Source organism: Mesoplodon bidens (genome assembly GCF_964165515.1).
Source record: "Mesoplodon bidens genome assembly, chromosome: X".
Classification (NCBI taxonomy): Eukaryota; Metazoa; Chordata; class Mammalia; order Artiodactyla; family Ziphiidae; genus Mesoplodon; species Mesoplodon bidens.
This window is the reverse complement of record NC_138163.1, coordinates 46,868,020-46,893,635: the sequence shown is the minus strand read 5'-3', so window position 1 is coordinate 46,893,635 and position 25,616 is coordinate 46,868,020. Positions and strand designations below refer to the sequence as shown.

Sequence of the window (25,616 nt, the reverse complement as noted above, 5' to 3'; positions counted from 1 at the left end):
AACCTCTCATTCCTTTGTCAACCAAATCCATGACTCCAACAGGTTCTGGCTGGATCAAGATTATTATCCCCCATCCCCAACCATGTTTTTCTGCTACCATTTCATCACCCACACTTGAAAACTGCAACTTATTTTTGACTCTCTCTTTCTCACTCTTCCCAGATCCATCCCACATGCAGTTGCTTGCCAAATCCTTTCGGTGTTCCCCCATACAGGAGTTTCCTCCCTTCCCCCATCCCACTTATATCTTATTTCCATTAAATTTCAGCTCTAATGCCACCTTTTCAAGGTTGTGGAAGATCCATTCATTCCCAGATTAATCATTTGTTGCCTTCCACATCACCTTCCTTTCTTTTTTTAAATTGAAGTAGAGTCGATTTACCATATTAGTTTCAGGTGTACAGCATTGTGATTCAGTACTTTTACAGATTATACTCTGTTAAAAGTTATTACAAGACAATAGCTATAATTCCCTGTGTTATACAGTATATTCTTGTTGCTTATCTATCTTATACATAGTAGTTTTTATCTCTTAATCCCATACCCCTAATTTGCCCTTCCCCCCTTCCCTCTCCCCTTTGGTAACCATTAATTTGTTTTCTATATCTGTAAGTCTGTTTCCATTTTACATATATATTTGCTTGTATTATTTTTTATATTCCACATATAAGTGATATCATACAGTATTTGTATTTGTCTAATTTATTTCACTAAGTGTAATATTCTCTAGGTCCATCCATGTTGCTGGAAATGGCAGTATTTCATTCTTTTTTATGACTGAGTAATATTCCATTGTATATATATACCACATCTTCTTTATCCATTCATCTGTTGATGGGCACTTGGGTTGCTTCCATATCTTGGCTATTGTAAACAGTGTTGCTATGAACATTGGGGTGTATGTATCTTTTTGATTTAGTGTTTTCATTTTTTCCAGGTGCATACCCAGGAGTAGAATTGCTGGATCATATGGTAGTTCTATTTTTAATTTATTGAGGAACCTCCATACTGTTCTCCATAGAGGCTGCATCAATTTACATTCCCACCAACAATATACAAGGGTTCCCTTTTCTTCACATCCTCTCCAACATTTATTATTTGTAGGCTTTTCGATGATAGCCATTCAGGTGTGAGGTCATATCTCCTTGTTGCTTTGATTTGCATTTCTCTGATAACTAGTGATGTTGAGCATCTTTTCATGTGCTTGTTAGTCATCTGTATGTCTTCTTTGGAAAAATGTCTATTCAGGTCTTCTGCTCATTTTTTAATTGGGTTTTTTTTGATATTGAGTTATATGAGCTCTTTGTATATTTTGGATATTAACCCCTTGTTGGTCATATCATTGGCAAATACTTTCTCCCATTCGTAGTTTATCTTTTCATTTTGTGGATGATTTACTTTGCTGTACAAAAGAGTTTAAGTTTAATTAGGTTCCATTTGTTTATTTTTGCTTTTATTTCTTTTGCCTTAGGAGACAGACCCATAAAAATATTGCTAAAATTTATGTCAAAGAGTGTTCTACCTATGAGCTCTTCTAGGATTTTTATGGTTTCAGGTCTTACATTTAGATCTTTAATCCATTTTGAGTTTATTTTTGTATATGATGTGAGGAAGTGTTCTAATCTCATTGTTTTACATGTAGCCGTCCAGTTTTCCCAGCACCACTTATCGAAGAGACTGTCTTTTCTCCATTGTATATTCTTGCCTTCTCTGTTGTAGATTAATTGACCATAGGTGCGTGGGTTTATTTCTGAACTCTTTATTCTATTCTGTTTATCTATATGTTTGTTTTTGTGCCAGTACCATACTGTTTTGATTGCCATAGCTTTGTAGTATAATTATGAACTCAGGGAGTATGATACCTCCAGATTTGTTCATTTTTCTCAAGATTGCTTTGGCAAGTCATGGTCTTTTGTGGTTCCATATGAATTTTATTTGTTCCAGTTCTGTGAAAAAAAAATGTCATGGGTATTTTGATAGGAATTGCATTAAACCTATAGATTGCTTTGGGTAGGATGGCCATTTTAACAAATATTAATTCTTCCAATCCAAGAGCACAGTGTATCTTTCCATTTCTTTGTATCATCTTCAGTTTCATTCAGAATGCTTTATAGCTTTCAGAGTATAGGTCTTTCACCTCCTTGGTTAAGTTTATTTGTAGATATTTTATTCTTTTTAATGCAATTTTAAAGGGAGTTTTTTTTTTACTTTCTCTTTCTGATAGTTTATTATTAGTGTACAGAAAAGCAACAGATCTCTACGTATTAATCTTGTATCCTGCAACTTTGCCAAATTCATTTATTAGTTCTAATAGTTTTTGGGTGGAGACTTTAGGGTTTTCTGTATAAAGTAGCATGTCATCTGCAAATAGTGACAGTTTTACTTCTTCCCATCCAATTTGGATACTTTTATTTCTTTTCCTTGTCTGATTGCCGTGGCTAGGACTTCCAATACTATGTTAAATAGTGGAGAGAATAGGCATTCTGTCTTGTTCCTGAATTTAGAGAAGAGGCTTTTAGCTTTTTACTGTTGAATATGATGTTAACTGTGGGTTTGTCATAAATGGCCTTTATTGCATTGAGATATGTTCCTGCTATACCTAATGTTTTTTTTTTTGTGTGTGTGTGTGTGTGGTACATGGGCCTCTCACTGTTGTGGCCTCTCCCACTGCAGAGCACAGGCTCCGGATGCGCAGGCTCAATGGCCATGGCTCACGGGCCCAGCTGCTCCGCGGCATGTGGGATCTTCCTGGACTGGGGTACAAACCCGTGTCCCCTGCATTGGCAGGCGGACTCTCAACCACTGCGCCACCAGGGAAGCCCCTGCTACACCTAATTTGATGAGAGTTTTTATCATGAATGGATGTTGAACTTTTTCAAATGTTTTTTCTGCATCTATTGAGATAATCATGTGATTTTTGTCCTTCCTTTTGTTAATATGGTGTATCACATTGATTGATTTGCAAATATGAACCATCTTTGTGTCCCTGGAATAAATCCAACTTAAATAAATCCAACTTGATTATGGTATATGATCCTTTTTATATATTGTTGGATTCAGTTTGCTAATAGTTTATTGAGGATTTTTGCATGTACATTCATCAAAGATACGGGCCTGTAATATTCTTTTTTTTGTAGCGTCTTTTTGTGGTTTTGGTATTGGGGTAATGGTAGCATTGTAGAAAGAATTTGGGAGTGTCCCATCCTCTTAATTGTTTGGAATAGCTTGAGAAGGAGAGGTATCAGTTCTTCTTTATATGCTTGGTAGAATTTCCCTGTGAAGCCATCCAGTCCTGCAGTTTTGTTTGCTGGGAGTGTTTTTTTTTTTTTAAATTACAAATTCAGTTTTGCTACTAGTGATCAGTGGATTCAAATTGTCTGTTTCTTCCTGATTCAGTCTTAGCAGGTTGTATGTTTTTTGAAATTGGTCCATTTATTCTAGGTTGTCAATTTGTTGGCATATAACTATTCATAGTATTCTCTTATGATTTTTTTGTATCTCTGTGGTATGGATGTCATTTCTCCTCTTTCATTTCATATTTATTTGGGTCCTCTCTCTTCTTGGTGAGCCTGGCTAAAGGTTGATCAATTTTGTTTATATTTTCAAAAAAACAGTTCTTGGTTTCATAGATCTTTTCTATTGTTTTTTATCTCTATTTTATTTATTTCCTCTCTGATCTTTATTATTTCCTTCATTCTGCTGACTTTGGGCTTTGTTCTTTTTTTAACATCTTCATTGGAGTATAATTGCTTTACAATGGTGTGTTAGTTTCTGCTGTATTGTTTGTTCTTTTTCTAATTCCTTTAGGTGGCATGATAGGTTGTTTATTTGAGATTTTTCTTGTTTCTTGAGGAAGGACTGTATTGCTATAAACTTCCTTCTTTGAACTGCTTCTGCTACATCGCATAGATTTTGGAATGTTGTTTTTCCATTTTCATTTGTCTCAAGGTATTTTCTGATTTCCTCTTTGATTTCTTTTTTCTTTCTTTCTTTTTTTTTTTTTTTTTTGCGGTACGCGGGTCTCTCACTGTTGTGGCCTCTCCCATTGCGGGGCACAGGCTCCAGATGCACAGGCTCAGCAGCCATGGCTCACGGGCCTAGCCACTCCACGGCACATGGGATCTTCCCGGACCAGGGCACGAACCCGTGTTCCCTGCATCAGCAGGCGGACTCTCAACCACTGTGCTACCAGGGAAGCCCCTCTTTGATTTCTTCATTGACCTGTTGGGTTTTTAGTAGCATGTCATTTAGTTTCCATGTGTTTGTGATTTCCCCATTTTTCTTCCTGTCATTGATTTCTAGTTTCATACTGTTGTGGTCAGAAAAAATGCTTGATATAATTTCTATCCTCTTAAGTTTGTTGAGACTTGTTTTGAGGCCTAGCATGTGATCTATCCTGGAGAACATTCTATGTGCACTTGTAAAGAATGTGCATTGCTGTTTTTCATTGTAATGTCCTGTAGATATCTATTAAGTCCAGCTGGACTATTTTGTCATTTAAGGCCACTGTTGCCTTATTGATTTTCTGTCTGGATGATCTGTCCATTGATGTGAGTTGGTAAAGTCCCCTACTATTATTTATTATTGTCAATATCTCCTTTTATGTTTGTTAGTATTTGCTTTATATATTTAAGTGCTCCTGTATTGGGTACATATATGTTAACAAATGTAATATCCTCTTCTTGTACTGGTCCCTTTATTATTATATAATATGCTTCTTTGTCTTTTGTTATAGCTTTTGTTTTAAAATCTATTTTGTCTGATATGAGTATTGCTACCCCTGCTTTCTTTGCATGTTTCTGTTTGCATGAAACATCTTTTCCCATCCCCTCACTTTTATTCTATGTGTCTTTATCCCTGAAGTGAGTCTTTTGTAGGCAGCATATTGAAAGGTCTTGCTTTTTATCTAATCAGCCACCCTGTGTCTTTTGATCAGAGCATGTAGTCCATTGACATTTAAAGTAATTATTGATAAGTATGTACTTATTGCTATTTTATTACTTGCTTTCCACTTGTTTTTGTAGTTATTCTCTTTTCGTTTCTTCTTTTTGCTTCTTCCCTTGTGGTTTGAGGATTTTCTTTAGCAGTATGTGTGTGTTCCTTTCTTTTTAGTTTTTGTGTATTTATTGTAGGTTTTTGATTTGTAGTTACCATGAGGTTCATATATGCTGACCTATAATTATATCTACTTGTTTTAAAGTAGTAGTCATTTAAGTTCAAACACATTCTAAAAGATCTACATTTTTTACTTCCCTGCCCTACATTTTGTGTTTTTGATGTCATATTTTACATCTTCAATCTTATCCCTTTACTGTTTACTGCAGTTATAGTTGCTTTTACAATTTTTTGTTTTTTAATCTACATATTGGCTTATTTAAGTGTTTGATCCTCAATCCTTACTATATATTTGCCTTTCCTAGTGGGATTTTCCCTTTCCTATAGATTCTTACTTCTTTTCCATTTAGAGAAGACCCTTCAGATTTCTTTTACGGTAGGTTTAGTGTTGATGAACTCTTTTAGTTTTTGCATACCTGAGAAGCTCCTTATCTCTTCTTCTAAATGATAATCTTGCTGGGTAGAGTATCCTAGGTTGCAGGTTTTTCCCTTTCAGCACTTTGAATATATTATGTTACTCCCTTCTGGCCTGCAAGGTTTCTGCAAAGAAATCAGCTGATAGCCTTATGGGGGTTCCCTTGCATATGACTCTTTGTTTTCCTCTTGCTGCCTTTAGAATTCTCTCTTTATCTATAACTTTTGCCATTTTAATTATGATATGTCTTGGTGTGGGTCTATTTGGGTTCATCTTGTTTGGGACCCTCTGTGATTCCTGTACCTGGATATCTGTTTCCTTCTTCAGGTTTGGGGAGTTTTCAGGCACAATTTCTTCAAGTACATTTTTGATCCCCTTTTCTCTCTCTTCTCCTTCTGGAACCCATATAATGAGAATGTTTGGATCTTAATGTTGTCCCAGAGATCTCTTCAATTGCTTTAATTTTTAAAAATTTGTTTTTCTTTCTGCTGTTCTGACTGTGTGGTTTCCATTATTCTGTCTTCTAGATCACTTATGTGTTCCTCTGTATTACTTTGTCTGCTATTCATTCCTTCTAGTGTGTTTTTTATTTCAGCTGTTGAATTATTCATTTCTGATTGTTTTTTTTTAATATTTTCTAGTTCCCTGTTGAAGTGGTCACTGTTTAGATCAATTCTTTTCCCTAATTCAGTTAACATTTTTATTACCAATGCTTTGAATTCTTTATGTGGTAAATCGTTTATTTCTCTTTCATTATTTATTTTTCAGGGGCTTTCTCTTGCTCTTTCAATTAAGAGTAGTTATTCTGCCTTTTCATTTTTGCTTAACTTTCTTGCCTCTGTGATATAGGTGGAACCGTTATCTATTGCAGTCTTGAAGGTGTATTTTTCTGTGGGACCACCTCTATACAGACTGTGTATGCTGGATGCCTTTGGTGGAAGAGCTGGATTTGATGTGAATGCAAGTCACATCTTTCCTCAGGGTGTGCTGGCAGCTATCACCTTCGTAGCTGGTGTGGCTGGAGATTTAAGGGCTAGAGCTGGAGGTGGGTGTGAGGTGGGACTTCCTCTCTGCTCAGTGGCTGTCACCACCCTCTCAGGGGTGGGGCCTGAGCTAAATCTGTTCCTTTTAAGTGTGTGTTTTTCCCTCTCCCCACACCAGGACCTTTGCCCCAGAGGAGGGGTGTGCTGAAGCAAGTGGGGCCTGTGCGCTGACAGAGGTCTAATGCACTGCCTGTATAGGTGTCTGTGGCTCCACACAGACATAGCCTCAGGTGCAGATCCCCTTTGTTCCTCACAGCCTCCACCACCCCTGCCCTGTTGTGGAACTGCCCTACAGGAAAGACGGTGCCTGTGTGGACTCTCCATGTATATTGGGAAGTTAGCTGTGGTACAGCAGCCACTGTCAGAGATCTCGGGGGCTTCTGAGAAACTGCTTGAGTAAGAGCTAAGAGTAGCTCCACTCTGGGACTGGGTCACCCCTGTGTCCCATAGTCGAGTCTTTTCCTCTGTCATGGGCACCCCAGATCCAGTTCAGTGCTATGGCATGGGTTGAGTGGGGCTAGAGTATTCATTGAGCTTGGGCTGGCGGGCACGACAAGGCAGTCTTGGGAAATCCAGCAGCTGCTAGGGCAGACCTCTCTCTGCCCTGCCTTAGGGGCAGTTCCCCTTTGTCTCTCACAGCTGATCACTGTCCCCAGCCTCAGCTGCTCCCACCCTGTTGTGAAACTGCTCCGCAGGGCAGGCGGGGCCCTTGTGGTCACTCTGTGTGTATTGGGGTGGGGGTGTGAGCTGTGGTGGGGTGGCTGCCATCAGAGATCTGGGCGGCTTCTGGGACGCTGCTTGAGTAAGTGTCAACAATGGCCACTGCCGCCCCACCCAGGCTCCACCCCATGACTCAGTCACCTCTGCATCCCACGGTCAAGTTTTTTCTCTGGTCATGGCTACCCCAGATCCAAATGGTGTGCTGTGGCATGGAATGAGTGGGATGGAAGCATTGCTTGTTTCTTCGGGCTGAGGTGCATGGCTAGCTGGTCGTGGGAAACCCAGCTGCCTCAGAGAAGATCTCTCTCTGCCTTGCCTCGGGGACAGCCAACGTGCATGCACTCCTCACAAATGGAGTCCAGTCTTGTTGTCTAGCTGTCCTCCAACCAGCCGAGGGGGCTTGTCTCCTCCACAAAGAACCCCAGCTCTGGGACACCCAGTCTGTGGCTCAACCTGATCACTCCCCAGGGTGGGTGTCCACCCATGCAACCTCCCTTTTCCTCTGATTCCCCTCCCAGGGGCACGGGTCTCAACCTGATCACTTTTCTTCCCTTCCTACTGGATTATGTGTGGATTGTTCTTACAATCTTGGTTGTACAGGAGTGCTTCTGCCAGTTTCCAGGTTTTTAAAAATTAATTAATTAATTAATTAATTTTTGGCTGCGTTGGGTCTTTGTTTCTGCGTGGGGGCTTTCTCTAGTTGCGGCGAGAAGGGGCTACTCTTTGTTGTGGTGCATGGGCTTCTCATTGCGGTGGCTTCTCTTGCAGAACACGGGCTTCAGTAGCTGTGGCTCGCGGGCTCTAGAGCGCAGGCTTACTAGTCGTGGCGCAGGGGCTTAGTTGCTTCTCAGCATGTGGGATCTTCCCGGACCAGGGCTCGAACACTGTCCTCTGCATTGGCAGACAGATTCTTTCCTTTTTTATTTTAATTAATTAATTTATTTTTAATTTTTGGCTGTGTTGGGTCTTCGTTGCTGCATGCGGGCTTTCTCTGGTTGCTGTGAGTGGGGGCTACTCTTCCTTGCGGTTCATGGGCTTCTCATTGCGGTGACTTCTTTTGTTGCAGAGCATGGGCTCTTGGCACACAGGCTTCAGTAGTTGTGGCACATGGGCTTCAGTAGTTGTGGCCCGTCAGCTCTAGAGTGCAGGCTCAGTAGTTGTGGTGCATGGGCTTAGTTGCTCCATGGCAGGTGGGATCCTCCCGGACCAGGGCTCAAACCCATGTCCCCTGCATTGGCAAGTGGATTCTTAACCACTACGCCACCAGGAAAGTCCCTCCAGTTAGTTTTAGTGAGAATTGTTCCACATGTAGATGTATTTTTGATGCTTTTGTGGGGGGAAGTGGGCTCTATGTCTTCTTACTCCACCATCTTGATCTCTTCTCTCTCACTTTCCTTTCTTATAGGACTTATTGTTGTTAGTTGTTTCCAGACCTATCCTCTCTACTAGATTAAAATCTTTTGGAAGATGGAGGCTACATTTCAGTGATGTCTTATTCTCTGTGCTTAGCACATAGTAGGTACTCTGTAAAAATTTATGGAATGAGTATATTAATGTATATTCAGCCCTTACCATACCTGTCTGAAGTGAACATTTTCTTATGTTTTTGAAGCTGTGACCTGACAGTATGTTAAATGTGTATGCATTAAACTAGTGAATATAACAAAAAGGAAATGGACTGGCATATAGAGAACAAGCTAGTGGTTACTACTAATAGGGAAGGACAAGATTAGGGTTGGGGATTAAGAGGCGCAAACTATTATGTATAAAATATAAGCTACAAGTACATATAATACAAAACAGGGAACATAGCCAACATTTTATAATAACTATAAATGGAATATAACCTTTAAAAATTGTGAATCACTGTGTTGTACACCTGAAACTTAAATAATATTGTACGTCAACTATACCTCAATTTTTTTTAAATTCAAAAAATGTGTTGCTGAGAAAGCAGTTTTGGAAGCAGCAGTATCCTGGAGTGCTTTTAGAATAGGGTGATCTACAAGGAAGATACACTGTGGTGTCTCAGGCTTTTTCTGGCCCTGAGATTCTGTGACCTTTTGATTTCATTTTAGAGTGACTGTGTTGTTTGTGGGGCACAAACCCCACAGAATCTGGGAGCCTTGATGTACAAGCTTTGTTAAGCCCTATCAGAAAATCTGTTGTTTAAAATGATTTTTTCTTCATTTACTTTCAGTTTTACAAAACAATCCTTAGAAATATAGGCAATCACTGTAAAACAAATTATTAAAGTAAGTTATCAGCAAAAATGGCAGAGTGAGGACTTCTGAAAATTCTACCCATAATAGAAATGACAAGAATTGGCAAAAATGATCAGAATCAACTTTTGCAGCACTCTGGAAATTAACCAAAGGCTTGCACCAATCTGGGGAGTATTTATTCATGAAAAACAGCTGCATTTTGGTAAGAATAGTAAGCTTTGTGGCGTTTTCACTTGCGCTATGCCCATCCTTTGCTCTCCAGCTCTGCAGTAGCCTTGAGAATCCACAGCCTGCAACCATAGGGAAAGCCAGCAACCTGGTAGCCCCTGGAGGACGCAGAACACAGTTGGAGCTCCTGTAAAGCCTTATTTCTAGAGAATTGTCATTATTTGATCTGTCTGACGAGTCCCCGGAAGACCCCACTTACAAGACTTGTATTTATTTGTCCTGACTTGGAGGTACAGAAAGCCTTCCCTGCCGGGGCTTTTTTGGAAAATTATTAGAGGCAATTGATTAACTTCACAGCTGTTTGAGGAGTAGATAACCAAAAAGTTTAAAAGGTAAAGCTGAGGAATAATATATCCATTGGGGCTTTGAAAAGTTCAGGCATATTCCTGGGAATCTAGAGGACCACATGCATGTTCAGGGCTATGTGCATTCCCAAGGCTGTGCACATGCTCAGGAAAGACCTGAGAAGGCCCTCAGCTCTCACTCTGGCTAACCTCGAGCTCTGTACTAGCAGAAAGGGAAAACTAAGGCAGAGTTAATCAACCACCTGGCTGACTGTTGAAGCCATGCCCCAACATGTACACAGAGCCACTTGGCCAAGACTGGGAGACTTTTTGGTTCCAGGAGTTTATGGAAACATTTTTACCAATTATTAGTTGACTCCTAAGCTAACCTAGCAGAGACTTCGGTGCAATAATTATTAAAGTAGAATGGAACAGAGTGAAGCCTGTTGTCCATCGGACCTTGTAGAAGCGAATTCTTGGTCCACTAAGCTGCAGTATTTGTAGCTCTGCCTGTACAGTTCTATGTCTTTAAACAGGCTGAAAGGGCAAGGAACTAATATGGGGCTGATGTCTTGTTTGTTAATTTTAAGGCAAGACAAAAGTAGTTTTCGAAATTTTTTTTCCAAAGGATTGCCATTAGTGAGAAGTGATTTGTTTGGAAATGCCATTTCACTTCTATGCCTCAGCCGCATCCCAGCTGGCTTCTTCATCTCTTGGGGGTCTTCTTGTAGAAGACCAATTCCTCTCTCCTCCCCAGACTCCCATTTATATACTCTCCCCGTGTTACTGCTCTCTGCTTCCGTTAATCTCATCTTCTGTTCTGGCTTTTCATTTGTTTCATCCATGTAGCTTTCAACTCAGGCTGGCTATGGCCTGACACTCTGCATTCTGGGAGTCTGTTTTCTAAGAGGAGAATCAGGCAGAATAGAGACTGTAATGCCCTTTCTGCTGGCCTTGGGGGGTGGTGTGGAAGAGCAAGAGGAAAATTCTTTGGCTACCATTTTGGTCAGAGCCATCTCAGATGAAGCAGTGCAGTTCTCACAGGCTTTAAGGGGCTGTACTAATTTGACCAGATAGCTGGGCAATGACTCACTGAGACAGGGTTGGCGATAGAAAAATGTTTCTTTTTTCAGCCATACTAAAAAAAGACCCAAGGCTTATATGCATACATGCTGTACATTCATCCAATGCCACCCTTCCTCATCCCTACCAGGGGAATGCCAGAGAAGTTGCCCCTTTCCCACACTCCTCGCAAGCTACTTATTTCCTGACTTCTTTTTTCTCTTTTCTATGCTACACTGGATGTTCATTTTAAGCTGATTTCTCTTGCCTGTGAAGGGTATAGAGTAGGGTGGGGAGGTACAGAGTGTGATTTATGCCACCTCAGTCCACCACCTCCTGGGGTTGGCCTGACCTGGATGATCATTTTTAGCCTGCTGTTTCCTGGGCATGGGCCAGGGGCTGAGGCCAGTGGCAGAAAGGCTAAGATGGCACAAGCTCCCTGGCAGATTCGGCAGTGATGAGTTTTCACTGGGGAATGAAATGGCTGTCTCATTTCTAACATCTTTAGGTTTGAAATACTGCCAAGGCTGTAACCCTAATGATTAAAACATCTTGAGGAGAAAGGCTACTTAAATCCCTGAAAGATTGGACTTCTGGAATGTGTTTCAAGAAAGGCAGTATCCCTGGGTAGCTGTGTTTCTAAAAATTTAACTTCAAACAAATTATAACTTCAATTTATACAAATTATACAAAGTATAACATCAGCCTCCAACCATGTAACCTGTTTTCATGATCAGATAAGACTCATTTATACTTAAGAACATTTATTTCTATGAAAACAGCATGCCTTAGAAAACAAAGCCAAAAGAAAGCAATTTGTCCTTTCAAGTGAGCTTAAACACATCCCACAATGCCATTGTTTTTATAGGAAACTATTCCCCTGGTGCTCTTAGGGACTGGTCTGGGAGAGTCCCTGCAGCTACTTGTATCTGCACAAAATGGCCCCTACTCTGTCTGAGCTCCCCTCCCCATAGGGGCTGGGAGCCTCCAAGAGCTGAGAAGAGAAGGTGTGTGTTGAGTTGTCTCAGCTTTGAACTTGAAATGTGATTTGTCATTGAAATAACACCATAAACTATGAAATATACTAACAATTTGATTTTTCTGGTTACAGGTTAAGATAGATTTTTCTGGGCTGGCTTGGAAGCTTATTTACCTACAATATTCTTTCTCTCAGAAAATTACTTAAAGGGAACTTTTGCAGTAAGACCCCTTCATAAATCAGTCTCGACTCTTTCAGCAGACCCTTTCTCCGCAGGTGGTACAAAAGTGAATATTAACATATCTCGCATTACATGGCCATAAGTTATGAGACTGTGGCCTGTGAACTTATGAGATTTAATTGTATTTTGTTTGGTTGCTTTCTCTTGAGAGAGAGTCACTTGTGAATCCCAAGAACAAGTTATATTTCTCTGCAGCTTCAAGATTCTTCTTTGCAGAAGTTATAAGTGAATAAAATGGTAAATGAAAGTACTGTTAAAACATCTGGCCTTCCAGCTAAAATATTATGTTTTCACAGTTGTATAGTCTTTCAGGCTTATCATAACCCCCTTCTAAGCCACTGGCCGCTAGAAACCTCACAATATTCCGTGTGATGTGGACAGGGGTTAGGTATGCAGGTATTATTGTGTCACCTGCTACAGTCACACTAGGAAAAGCTGGAAAGTGACTATTTACAAAGAAAGCCCCATTGGGGAAAAAAAAGGTTTGACATAGCTGTGACCAAAAAATTATTCAGAGATGGTGCCACATGGGCCCATGAGAAAGGGAAGGTCAAAATATGTGGTCAAGAGGAAATCCCTCTACTAAAGGATTTTCAGGCCTTGTGAGTGTCTTTGTTCCTCAAGGAAAAGGATTTGCTTCTATTAAATTCTAGCCAGTGACCTTTTACCTTCAGGACAAAGGTAATAATCAGTAAACCACAGAAGCAAGCCCTCTGTATTAAATTCTGCCTAAGTTTCTTTCTTTTTCTTTCAGTTTTATCCAAGTATGAAAACCAGATTACTATTTTCACTGACTACCTAGAAGAATTTCCAGATACAGATGAGTTGGTATGGATCTTGGGGAAACAGCATCTTCTTAAAACTGGTAAGGTTTGGTAGCATTGGACTGTGAGAACACAAATGAGGTGGGTGCCCAAGGTTAAGGTCCTATCCTGTTTTCCTCCTTGGGTTGATAAGGTTAATGTTACTCCTAGGTGGATTTACCTGACAACCAGAGGAGTTTAAGCCTCAGGCCCCTTGCTTGCATGCAAGGTCCCTTCTAAGGTCCTGAGAGGCCCTAGCAGTGTGTTCACATGGTCATTGGTATTTGTACGATTTGAAAAAGTCATGTATTTTTGTTCTTTTCCTTAAAGGAGAACCCCCAGATTCTATAAGCCTCGGGTTTCAAAAAACATGGACCTGCTCCTGGTATCACTAACCAGTATCTAGTCTTTGATGACTGGGCTACATACTTCTCATTCCTCTCATGGCCTTTTCTATGTAGATGAAAAACACTGCCACCCAAGGACCTTCTAAACAGCCCATGGCTCTCAGAAACAATATCAGACACTGAGAAGTCTTATAGTTTTAGAGCTTTTGCTGACTGCAGAACTGTCTCAGTTTATTCTGATTTTGTATAGAACTTTTACCCACTGCAACTAGATGGAAAGGAGGCTTGGATTTTTCTTCCTTACACTTATGCTCTTATAGATTGGGAAAGACCTTTTCATCTGAAACTGCTAACAACCCAGCACATCGATAAAGCCTGAACTTGGAGAGAGGCAGCTCTGATTTTTGTATCTGAGGAGAGATCCTCTTTGGAGGCCCTAGCATGGAGGGAGGGACAGGAAGAAGCTGATCAAAAGGCAGGAGGGGGGACTTCCCTGGCGGCCCAGTGGTTAAGACTCTGTGCTTCCAATGCAGGGGGCGTGGGTTCAGTCCCTGGCTGGGGGACTAGGATCCCACATGCCATGTGGCATGGCCAAGAAATTAAAAAATTAAAAAATTTAAAAAAAAGGCAGGAGAGGAAGTTAGCATCTCTTAACTCCATCTGAGTCTGACTTCATCCTTTTGATTGGAGAATCCTGAATAGTCGAGAACACCTAGTGAAAGCAGTTAGGAGACCTTATGTATTCTGGCTCTTCTACCTTGGATAATTCACTTTCTCTTTCCAGATCTTAACTCCTTTCACCAGTAATTAACTGGAGGGGGACTAGAGATGATCTCTTCTAGTTCAGCATTCCATGACAACAGGGATCCCCAAGTTGCCAAATATGCCCATTTTCTTTTTTTAAACATCTTTATTGGAGTATAATTGCTTTACAATGGTGTGTTAGTTTCTGCTTTATAACAAAGTGAATCAGCTATACATATACATACATCACCATATCTCCTCCCTCTTGCATGTCCCTCCCACCCTCCCTATCCCACCCCTCTAGGTGGTCACAAAGCACCGAGCTGGTCTCCCTGTGCTATGCAGCTGCTTCCCACTAGCTATCGATTTTACATTTGGTAGTGTATATATGTCCACGGCACTCTCTCACTTCATCCCAGCTTACCCTTCCCCCTCCCCGTGTCCTCAAGTACATTCTCTATGTCTGTCTCATTATTCCTGTCCTGCCCCTAGGTTCTTCAGAACCACTTTTTTTAGATTCCATAATTATGTGTTAGCATACGGTATTTGTTTTTCTCTTTCTGACTTACTTAACTCTGTGACAGTCTCTAGGTCCATCCACCTTGCTACAAATAACTCAATTTTGTTTCCTTTTATGGCTGAGTAATATTCCATTGTATATATGTGCCACACCTTCTTTATCCATTTCATCTGTCTATGGACACTTAGGTTGCTTCCATGTCCTCAAATATGCCCATTTTCAAACGTTAGGCTGGAAAACACCTTTCAAGGTGAAATTATTATTAAAATGTCTATACAACTTTTCCTCAGACTTTCTAGCATATAGGCAAGCTGGAAGACATAGAGAATATCAGAGGAAGGAGTGAGTGGCGTGAGCATTTGAGAGGAGGGAATATAATAACAGCTAACATTTACCTCAGACTTACTGCATACTGTACCATGTAAGCTACTACTTTCCATGTAGTGTTATCTTGTTGAATACTCATAAGTCTATGAAGTAGGTACGATCATTCTCCCCATTTTACAGATGAGGAAACTGAAGCTTAGAGAGGTTAAGTGACAAGCCCACACAGTTGGTAAGTAGTAGAGTCAGGGTTCAAACCCAGGCAGAATATGGCTCCAGAAGTCTTGCTCTTAACCATTTTACGTCTGCTTCCCATAATGTGCTAGGCATCGGCAACATGAAGGGGAAAGAAAATCCAGACAGCTCAACTTTCTGATTTGTTCAAAGGAAAGGCAGGAGAAAAAATAGAGACTATTGGCTAAAATTGAACTTCCTTTTCTTCTTTTAAAGTGCAATGGCTATAAGTTCTCTATAGAATACAAATATAGATGTGTTGTTGAGAAGGGGGAGAGAGAAGACTAAGAAAGATGGAACCACATCTAAGTACAGATGACATGTGGATGCCAGATTTGTGGCCATCGAAGTAAATTTATGCCATAAAATACAAGAAAGCATGCTTTGGAAAAAAAATATACAAAAGCATTTGTGATGTTATACACCCATTTAGATTACAAATGCCAGTTGCAGTAGGTAGTATTGATAAATTTCTTATACACTTAATTTGCTTAGCAGGGACATCTCCTTCGTAGTTAAACATTTGTGTGTACCCCCCCCCACACACACACACACGACCCATCCCTAGTTTTAGATAGCAGACAGTGGATGCTGATAAGAGATCCAACCAACCATCATCATTCAGGCAGGGGCTGATTGCCTTGTTAGCAGGTTATCCAGGATCCTTGCTTTTCCTAGTCCTTGTCTTTTGGCCATGTGACCCCAGGGTTAAGTACCTGTTGGGGCTTTGGCTCTCAGTGAGAAGGAGGCAGGAACCACTCAGCATCATTGTACTAGCCAGTAGCTCTGATCAAAACATAGGTGGGAGGAAATGCTGAAATTATTTGGCTAAAATGAGATTGGGTTTCCTATGAATTTCCCTTAGCCTCATAACAATGGAATTGTCTGGTTATTTGAAATTGAGTTTGCTGCTGGCTCAGAAATCAAAGGCAGATATCTTCAGATGGGATACAATGATTTAATTTTAATTTCACATTTAATTACAGAAAAATCTAAGCTGTTGTCTGATATAAGTGCTCGTCTGTGGTTTACATACAGAAGGAAATTTTCACCAATTGGTAGGTATATCATTTATTATACTGTGCTTTCTTCTTTGTAGATAGCTTTCCTGAGGTTATCAGTGACATCATGGAAACCTCAGAACTAACAGCTCACTATGGCGAATAATTTAATGTGGCAGAGTAGTTAAGTCTTATGCTTCATCCAGAAATCTCATTGCTGACGTGCCTCATCATGTATGGTTCCAGGGTGTTAATGTGTAATGCCAGTATACTTTTGAGCCCAACCACCTCCAAGTGTTCAGGCACTTAGAAGTGTTACTTGTTTTAATTCTAAGAGCAAGGAAAAAGTCAAGCTTTTAATTTGGACAGTATCTATTAAATTATAATCCACTGCTTTGTGGAGCCATTTGATTATTAAAGATGGCTGTACCTTGAAAGAAAGAAAATAATTCCTTTGCTTTTTTTTTTCCCTGTGAGATGAAAACATCTTGCCACTGGGAGATGAATTATAATGGACTTTCTTGGAACTAATTCTAGTCAGTTAAGAGTACCAGCTGCTGTCTAGAAAAAAGGACAGCTCAATGAGCTAAGTGAATAGGATCCCTCCAGAGAAAATTTGTGAAATGTTTGCTAGGGTGACCTCTTCCTAGTCTCGTGGTACTGTAGGAAAGGATCACCAAACTCAAATGGTGGAAGCTATTCTCCTAAGAGGAAACCTGTCTGACTGATTTTGGTCCAGGACTGGACCTAGTAACTGGAGTGAAATAAACCTTTCTGATAAGTGCAAAGAGTGAAGTTCACACAGACATTTTTTCTTCTTTTTTTGCTCTCCACAGGAAGTACCTGAGCAAAATACACAAAAGAACAATCTTTAGTACCCAGTGATTCTAAACTGTTAAACTTTTTTCTGGGTGAAGAGATCTTTGCAAGATTTGAAAACATTTGCAGTTCAACTCTGACAGTGTTTTGGAAGAGATGATCTTTTTTTTATGTGGGCTTCCTTGCATCTTTTCCATACTAATCTGGTCCATAATCCCACCATTAGCAAGAGCCAAAGGACTCCCCTTCCAGCTCACAAATTGGCTCAACCTTCCCCATCTTGCTGTAGCAACTCTCCTTCAGTCCCCACAACAAAAGGAAAGGAGCGGCCACCTTGGCCCACTTGTCTTACGTGGTTGATGACCCCCTTTACAGTTTATCTTGTGAAACCATGCTTATAGCATACTTTTCCACTTCCATGTTGGAAATGAAGCAATGAAAGCAGAATGTCTCCTCCGCCATCTAAGTTATCTCATTTCACTGGTACCTTGAAAAAAGGATATTGAGCTCACCCTGGCCACGTTTATGGGATTTTTGTTACATCAAGTGTTCTTAAAATGGAACCCGTTGTCATATTAACTGGCTTTGTGCCTTTTAAAAAGGTAGTACATTTCTAATTTATTAGTGGTATTTTTAATTATGACCATACTCATAACACCAAATATTTACATCGTCCTGAGTGGGTTGTAGAACACTTTTATACTCTCTCTTTTAATTCTTACAATATCCACTAATAGTAGGCAAGGCATGTGCTATTATCCCCAGTCTACAGATGAGACTTGGATTAGGTAACTAGAGACTGGTCTTCTGATGCCTAATCTAGGACTCTTTCCTCTATTTTACATTCTCCCTCTTACTGTTCAGACCTTCATAATGCATATTTAGAACAGTCAAGAGCCTTCCAGATTTCCTTGACCATTTTGATAATCAAGTTTGGTAGCATTTATTCCTTAACTAAGGTAAGATTGCCCTCCCCGAGAAGTGAGTTGTGAAAAGTCAGGTTCAGTCAAGCAGATGATGACATGGCATGGACTAAGTGTTGGTAGTCATACATGGTAGTCATGTACCAAAACTGCACGTATACCTGGATGTCTCTAGGCGGAAAATATAAGGGGCAGGTTTTGTTCATTTGTTTGTTTTCCTTTGGCCATAGAACCTGTTTTGGTTAACTCAGCATTATCTTTGCAAGTTCCACCCTGTAACAAACCCTGTTTGATGTCTGGCTATATCTTTTGCCTCTCTATTCCGAGTATGTGTACCTGTCTGTCTTGTATGATTCCCAAATATGCTGATGTTTCGGGAAAGGGCAGTTCAAGGAACTCATATTCATCCCCATTCATTTTGCCAACAGGGGGAACGGGCCCTTCGTCAGACGCTGGCTGGGGATGTATGCTACGCTGTGGACAAATGATGCTGGCTCAAGCCCTTATCTGCAGACACTTGGGCAGGGGTGAGTTAAATTTGTTCTGGAAACTGCCTCGGAGACCTCTGCAGTCGCAGTTGCTGCTGGTAGTTTAGCACTGGTGCCGAGGGAACAGAGCTGCAGGTCCTGAAGTACTCTCTGCAAGTCCAAGTAGTGGGGCTGACAAGTTGGCAAAACCTCTCGTGAGAAGGAAACAGCCGGCATTTCCTTGTGACTCACCAAGCCGGAGACTTATTTTCCTGGGACAGATGAACGTTGAGGCAGGTGTATCATTTAGAGTTTCCATCTTCACTATTGTTCGCGTGAGTCCTTAAACAGGTCAGATAACAAAGGGAGCAGGAAGAAGGGTGTGGTGGTAAGTCTGTTTTTTGACCTCATTTAAAATATCTGCCTAGTGAAGGATGTCAGTGACCTAAAGGAAGTGCCTAATGAGGGAGCTATTTTGGTTTGGGTTCACTGATGATGTCCATTCGATGATGAAGAAATCCTTAAATCAGCTTCCTCAGGAGGCTGCTTCATTAAGAACCTTCCAGTAATCACAGCTGGAACTCTCGAGTCTTGCTTTCTTAAGACATGCGTGTGCTTCCCTGTCGGCATCTGTAGGCTGACCTTGGGTAGATGCCAGTTCAGGCACTTGGGGGAAAGTCTGGGTTGCCTTGGGGATGAGGGAGTGAAAGAACACCTTGGATGAGATTGGGCTGCTGAACTCATCGGCTGTTGCTCCTTGAGATTCAGAGGTACAAAAACGTCGCTCCCTGTCCGGGACTACGCAACCTCACACATCTTCCTGCGGTTCCCAGAGAAGATTGGGGAAGGGGCTGGGGAGGGTTTAGGGCTTCGTGCCTTTTTTTCAGAGTTTAGGATATCCTGTGCCTGTGTTCCCCGGGTAGTATCATAATTTCTGTTTTACAGATGAGGAAACTGAGGCTCAGGAAGTAAGGTGACTTGCCCTGGGTCAAACAGCAAGAAGGCATCAATTGATTTGGGAATAGAATGCAGGTCTTCTGACTCCTTGTCCAGTGATTTTTCTACTGTACACATACTTCTTGGAGCAGATCATTCTTACTGTTTAACTTTCTCATTTATGAAACACTTCAAGATGATTCTTCTGGAAGTGAATTTTGTGGAAAGCAAACTGGGGGAAAAAACCCACAGTCAGCAATCTCAATTGTCTTAATATAAAAGCAAGTAGCAGGAAGATGTGGAAATAGATCTTGTAGCTAAGACGAATGAGAAGATGTAATTTTATAAAGAAGTATTTTGGAGTGTTTCCTATTCGGTTGTTTTACAGTTGAGGTGGGGTGTTCACTTATCACTGTCATCAGTAAATATTTAGTGGTACTTAGAAGCCAGCTAATCAGGATTTCCCCCAGACTTGGACAGTTTGGTAGCTGATGAAAAACAGTTGGGTGTTCTTCACCCTTTGAAGACTGCGGGATACGAAGTTTAAAACTTTGGTTTCAGAAATACTAGAAGCGAAGAGAACTAAAGACTCTGGAGACACTGGCCTTTGGCTTCAAGTCGATTTCAGTTGTGAATTCAAATGCTCTCTAAAACCTCAGGAGAGAAATTTCTGTCTTGGAAGCAAACTAAGTCTCAGAAATCTGTCCCATTAGACAGAGTTCGTAGAGCTGAGGGAATGGGAATAGTGCATCCTGTCCACAGCAGTGACGACGAAAGTTCTTTTTTTTTTTTTTTTTTTTTTTTGCGGTACACGGGCCTCTCACTGTTATGGCCTCTCCCATTGCGGAGCACAGGCTCCGGACGCGCAGGCTCAGTGGCCATGGCTCATGGGCCCAGCCGCTCCGCGGCACATGGGATCTTCCCAGACCGGGGCACAAACCCGTGTCCCCTGCATCGGCAGGCGGACTCTCAACCACTGCGCCACCAGGGAAGCCCCGACGAGAGTTTGTGCAGTTGTCCTCAGTAAGCAATAAGCAGCCCCTATAGGATTTGGGGGGCTATGCCTGAGGCACAGGTGGGATCCCCACAGATGTAATTATTTTAATTTTGGTCATAAGGAAACCTGGAACACCTGATAACAAAGGTATTTTTTTTTTCAAAACTCACTGTGGCCTTTTGAAAAGCTTGTGTAAAAATGGCAGCATGCAATTTAAAAAAAAAGCTTCCTTAGTTGCAAATTGTGTATATTCTCCTGGGAATAGGTGTGTGTCAGAAGAGCACTTCCCCCCATGAGACTCTGTTGGCAATGCTGCCAAAATATACAGACCAAAGCCGTTGCTGTCTATGTGGACATGAGACATAACAGCGTCTGGGTGAGACACGTATATACTGCCAGGTTTTGTGGTGACCTCCTGTTCACTGAGTAGCTGACCAGAAAGGCCTTGTGACACTGTCTTCATGTAATATTTATCCAACTCAAGCTCGTGGGATAAGTCAATTCCTTGGTCAACTTCTTGTTTTGCTTTTACTTTATACCCACTGAGTCTTTGAAAGAAAACGGTTTCCAGATGTCTTGGTCCTCAACGTTAAAGATACTTAGGAATGTTCTGACCTGATCGCTCCCACCTTCTACATGTAACTCCTTTGTTTTCCTTCTAACCTCGTAGTCACAGTAAGAGTGCAGAGATAACAAGCAGTTATAAAAACAATTTTAACTCATTTTTTCTTTTTCCTAAAAAGACTGGAACTGGGAGAAACAGAAAGAACAACCCAAAGAATACCAACGAATCCTACAGTGCTTCCTAGATAGAAAAGATTGTTGCTACTCTATCCATCAAATGGGTAAGGTCACATGAGTAGTTTAAAGGCTGTCTCTCTGTTCTGTAGTTCAATTAAGAGGAAAGGAACACTGAATGTGAAATTCAGCTTACACTGCTGTACTTGCTTTTCTTGTCCCCTGCTTTGTATGTGGCTCTACTAAGTCGTCCCATCTACTTATTTACGCAAAAAATTAGGAGTTTGTGGTTTGCTAACCTGTTTATTATTTTTCCACATAAAAACAGCACAGATGGGTGTAGGAGAAGGGAAATCAATTGGCGAATGGTTTGGACCAAATACAGTTGCACAGGTGTTAAAGTAAGTAAGAGAGTCTGGCATGCGCCTTATTCTACCATCTCCTATGCCTCCCTCCACCAACTCAACATCCCATCAACCCAGCTGTTCCTGCCATCCCACTAAGCCACCAAACATCTGTACCATTTTGCTCAGATAGTTCTTTGAAATGTGTAATGTGTGTGGGCAGCTGTCTTGGTAAATCACAGTTATAGTCATTGGTACCAGTCTATGGGGAGGCCCCTCAGGACTCATTCCGTATCCCACTTGTAGATTGGTGCTCACATGCTCAGCCGTCAGCCTGAGGGTCCCTTTGAAGCCAAAGGGTTTACACTAAGCGGGGAAGCCTGAGGCAGCCTCGGCAAGACACAGACTCCCACCCTGTATGGTATAAAAAAAAATCTTCACTGATTCATTCAACATTTACTGGGTACCTCTGTTGCCCTAAGTACTGAGTGCACAGAAATAAACTAGGTGTAGTTCTTGCTTCAAGGACCTCACCACCTACTGGAGGAGACAAACCTCAAGCGAGTCTTAGAATCAGTTTGTCATCTCTTAGGAGACTCAAGGTACCCCAGCATGGTACTTTTGCAATTGTCCTGTTAAGTCTCAGAATTCACCTCCCACAGCAAGAGGCAACATGGAGAGGCCAGGACCAATGCTTTGGAAATGAATGGGGTGAGTGGCATCAGCACCTACACCTGCAGGCCATCTCACCTATTGTCAGTCTCCTTTCTGACAACCTGTCACCAAATGGGAACTCCATGAGGGCAGAGATTGTATTTGCCTCGTTCACTCCTGTAATATTAGCACATGAAACTGCCTGGCACATGTAAGTGCTCAATAAATACTTGATGAATGAATGAATGAAAATGGCAGGTAGAATCTGGGGCTGGATTTAGGCATCAGAAAATTGAAACTGTCTAGCCTCCTTTGGTAGCTACTTCAATTCCTGGGCTCTCTGGCGTGTGATGATGGGACCTGTTCCATGCAAAATACAGATGGGGCACTGTTTCAATTATTAGCCAACCTTCAATGAACTGGAATGCTTTGTAAATGTGCTTTTGAGGGGAGTAGTCTGGACTTCCTGGGGATCCAAGTGAAACCTGTATCTTTGCATTACTCTTTGCTAACAGTGTAGCCTCTCTGAGACCACTTTCTTATCTTGGTCCGTAGTGGTTTTTGGGGTGATGTTGATCTGCTGAGTGAGGATCTGGTGGTATTTCGGGAGCCACTGTAGGAACCCAGGGCAGAAAGTGTAGAAGATTAGAATGGCTGTGCTGAGCCCAAAACCTAGCTTGATGTGGTTGGTTTATAAATGACATCCCTCAGAATTTGCTTCTTTCTTCTAAACTTTGAGCTTCCCAACAACAAGCAAATGGAAACATACATTTTTAAAGAATTTAAGTGGGTTCTGAGTCATCGTGATTGTTACTAACAACAGTAGATGATGATGATGTCGTCATTATTATTTTGGGGGAAAGATACTACATTAAATGAAATTAAAATATAATGGTAATTAACCTCTTCTTGGGAGTTACTTTGGTTTGGGAGAGAATGTGTCTTTTGTCTTGTTTTGTTTTGTTTTGTCGGCCATTGAGACTGGGCTTTACTGCAGAATTCCAGAGTAGCCAGGGTAAACATGTCTTCTTCAAATTGGCAAGAGGAAAAAGAAATAAGGGAGAAATAGACAAGGTACTTTACTCAGACATCAGATAATCTCTCTTTTAAAGGGGTTTTCTTTCTAACCTCCTCTGAAGTCATGCACTTCAGCATGCTCTGTCTTCAGCTGTTGACCAGCAAGGCCCGGCACTGAAGCCATCTGCGGCCCAAGTCTCCTGGGACAGCATCCTTACCGCATGTGGGAAGGGACAGAAGAGATCACCTCTCTCTCTCTCTCTCCCCCTCCCTGGATTTCCCTAGAACTTATTGTTTGTATTATGTATGCTCCTCAACAAATATATATATATGTGTATATTAATAACAGTTTTCTTTTTTTGAAAAAGGGAGTAAGTCAGAATGTCTCTTATTTAAGAAACGAAAACAAAATCTCTTGGGAGAAGATGCACTGGTAACCTCTCTCTTTCGCCCAGTAGGAGTACCATCATTTTGTAAGGCAGCCTTTTGCATTTTGTAAAGCAGGCCTTATTTTTGAGGTGCGGAAACAGTGCCTCTGGCATTCTCAAGGTCCCTGGACATAGAATGTTCCAGAGCTCAGTCAAGGGAGCCAGACCTGACCTGAATCCCAACTTCTCTGTGGCTCAGTGTTCGGTAACTTCAGGAACGCTGGGCATACATAGGTTGTACTGCTTCCTGCGGAGACGTCCATCTTCCCCAATTGTGACTTCAATGTATGTTGCTTTGCAGAAAACTTGCTTTATTTGATGAATGGAATTCCTTGGCTGTTTATGTTTCAATGGATAACACCGTGGTTATTGAAGATATCAGTGAGTCCCGGGCCAGTTTACCTTCTCGGGTGGCTGGGTGATGAGGTTCTTCCTCACCATTCAGAATGTGTGTGGGGCGTGGTGGGAGAGAAAGACAGAAAGCGAGGGAGAAAGAGAGAAAGAAGATACACACACACCCCCATTCCCCTGCCCCCCGACTCTCTGGCCTGCCCGTCTAGCAGGACAGGGGAGCACAGGGCTCCGGTTAATCATTCCCTGCGCCCCTTCTTCTCTTCCCTGTCAGCTTTCTGAAAGGGAGAAAACAATTAGAGGATCTCTGCTGCCCCTCAGTGAGGCACCAGACCCTTTCCCTGCAGGACTCCCCAAGTGCGGGTAATCAGTTAAACCACTGACAGGTCTTCTGTGGCGGCCCCCCTGTGCTCCCCGCCACGGGGTTAGAGGGACCAACAGATACAGTCCCTGTTTCCAAGGCCTTTGCAGTCTAGTTGAGAAATGAGATTCTCCCAGTGAGCCCATAGTATCTGACAAGAGGTAAGTGAGTGTTCAGTTGCCAGAAGGAGAAGTAAGGGCTGGAAGAGTGGCCTGGGCTTCCTGTAGGAGGTGGGGCAGCAGGGCCCCGCTGGCGGGGGGAAGGGCCTTCCAGGCAGCGGCTGTCACGTGAGGTCTCCTTTAGTCTTGCCCTTGGCACATCTCCTAGGGCTGGATGTCCCTTATTTACCCAGCCCTCTTGTCTTCTGTTTCTAGAAAAAATGTGCCACACCCTCCCCTTGAGTGCCGAAACAGCTGCTGAGAGCCCCCCTGAGTCTCTGAATGCTTCGACCCAGAGTAAGGGCCCCTCTGCCTGCTCTCCAGCCTGGAAACCCTTGCTGCTCATTGTGCCCCTCCGCCTGGGCATAAACCAAATCAATCCTGTCTATGTCGACGCCTTCAAAGTAAGTCGCACCTTTCCCCAAGCCGCTTGCTGCCCGCCCATCCCACCGCCATGTGAGCACGGAGATCCGTGAGCAGCAGTCCACACATGAGCTGAGAATCTTGCGTTCTCTTTCCCTCCAGGAGTGTTTTAAGATGCCACAGTCTTTAGGGGCATTAGGAGGAAAACCAAATAACGCCTATTATTTCATAGGATTCTTAGGTAAGAAAAGAGGAATAACAAGTAAGTTATCATGGGCTAGGGGAGGGTGGGCAGAAGGTCTGCACGGGAGACCAGGCAATTCCAGTTTTAGGGGGCCCTCACCTAGCCTGGAGACGCCGTGGCCTCTGGGCAGCTCATCTTGTCTCTGGCCTGGAGAGTAACGTTTACCTGTGCCTGACAGAGAGCAGATCCCCCTTCAGTGCCTCTGCTTCGTTGCCTCTTGATAAGATGGTTCCATGGCTGCTTTCCCACTGGATGGCCCCAAGGTCATAGCATTGCTTCAGCACCTGTCTCTCTTTCCTGTGGCGCCCAGGGTGGCAGGGCTTCACTCCCCTGGCCTTGCCGATACCCCTCTTACTGGGGCTCGGGCGTTCAGGCTAGGAGCCGTCCTCTGGCTTCCCAGGCTCATGCAGCTTGGGCTGCTAAGCTTATTGTTCAGAGCCCTGACTCTGGTGGGAATAAGAGGAGGTGAAGACAGAGGTATCCCTTTCCTGATACTGGAGGCTAAGCCTTAAAACAACTAACCTCCTAATG

General features: G+C 42.2%; 1 protein-coding gene across 3 annotated transcripts in view; it reads left to right on the top strand.

Annotated features, from left to right (window-relative positions):
• Positions 1 to 25,616, top strand: part of ATG4A (autophagy related 4A cysteine peptidase) — a 71,488-nt gene that overhangs the window by 28,915 nt on the left and 16,957 nt on the right. For all 3 annotated transcript variants that reach the window (XR_014014205.1, XM_081221897.1, XM_081221898.1), the window contains exons 2-9: positions 13,067 to 13,177; positions 16,271 to 16,342; positions 18,456 to 18,554; positions 21,171 to 21,272; positions 21,494 to 21,566; positions 23,910 to 23,989; positions 24,695 to 24,882; positions 25,004 to 25,082. Coding sequence is in view for 2 of the 3 variants with exons in the window: in XM_081221897.1 (XP_081078023.1) it covers positions 13,067 to 13,177; positions 16,271 to 16,342; positions 18,456 to 18,554; positions 21,171 to 21,272; positions 21,494 to 21,566; positions 23,910 to 23,989; positions 24,695 to 24,882; positions 25,004 to 25,082 (804 nt within the window). In the remaining variant the exon portion in view is untranslated. The remainder of the gene's footprint in view (positions 1 to 13,066; positions 13,178 to 16,270; positions 16,343 to 18,455; positions 18,555 to 21,170; positions 21,273 to 21,493; positions 21,567 to 23,909; positions 23,990 to 24,694; positions 24,883 to 25,003; positions 25,083 to 25,616) is intronic.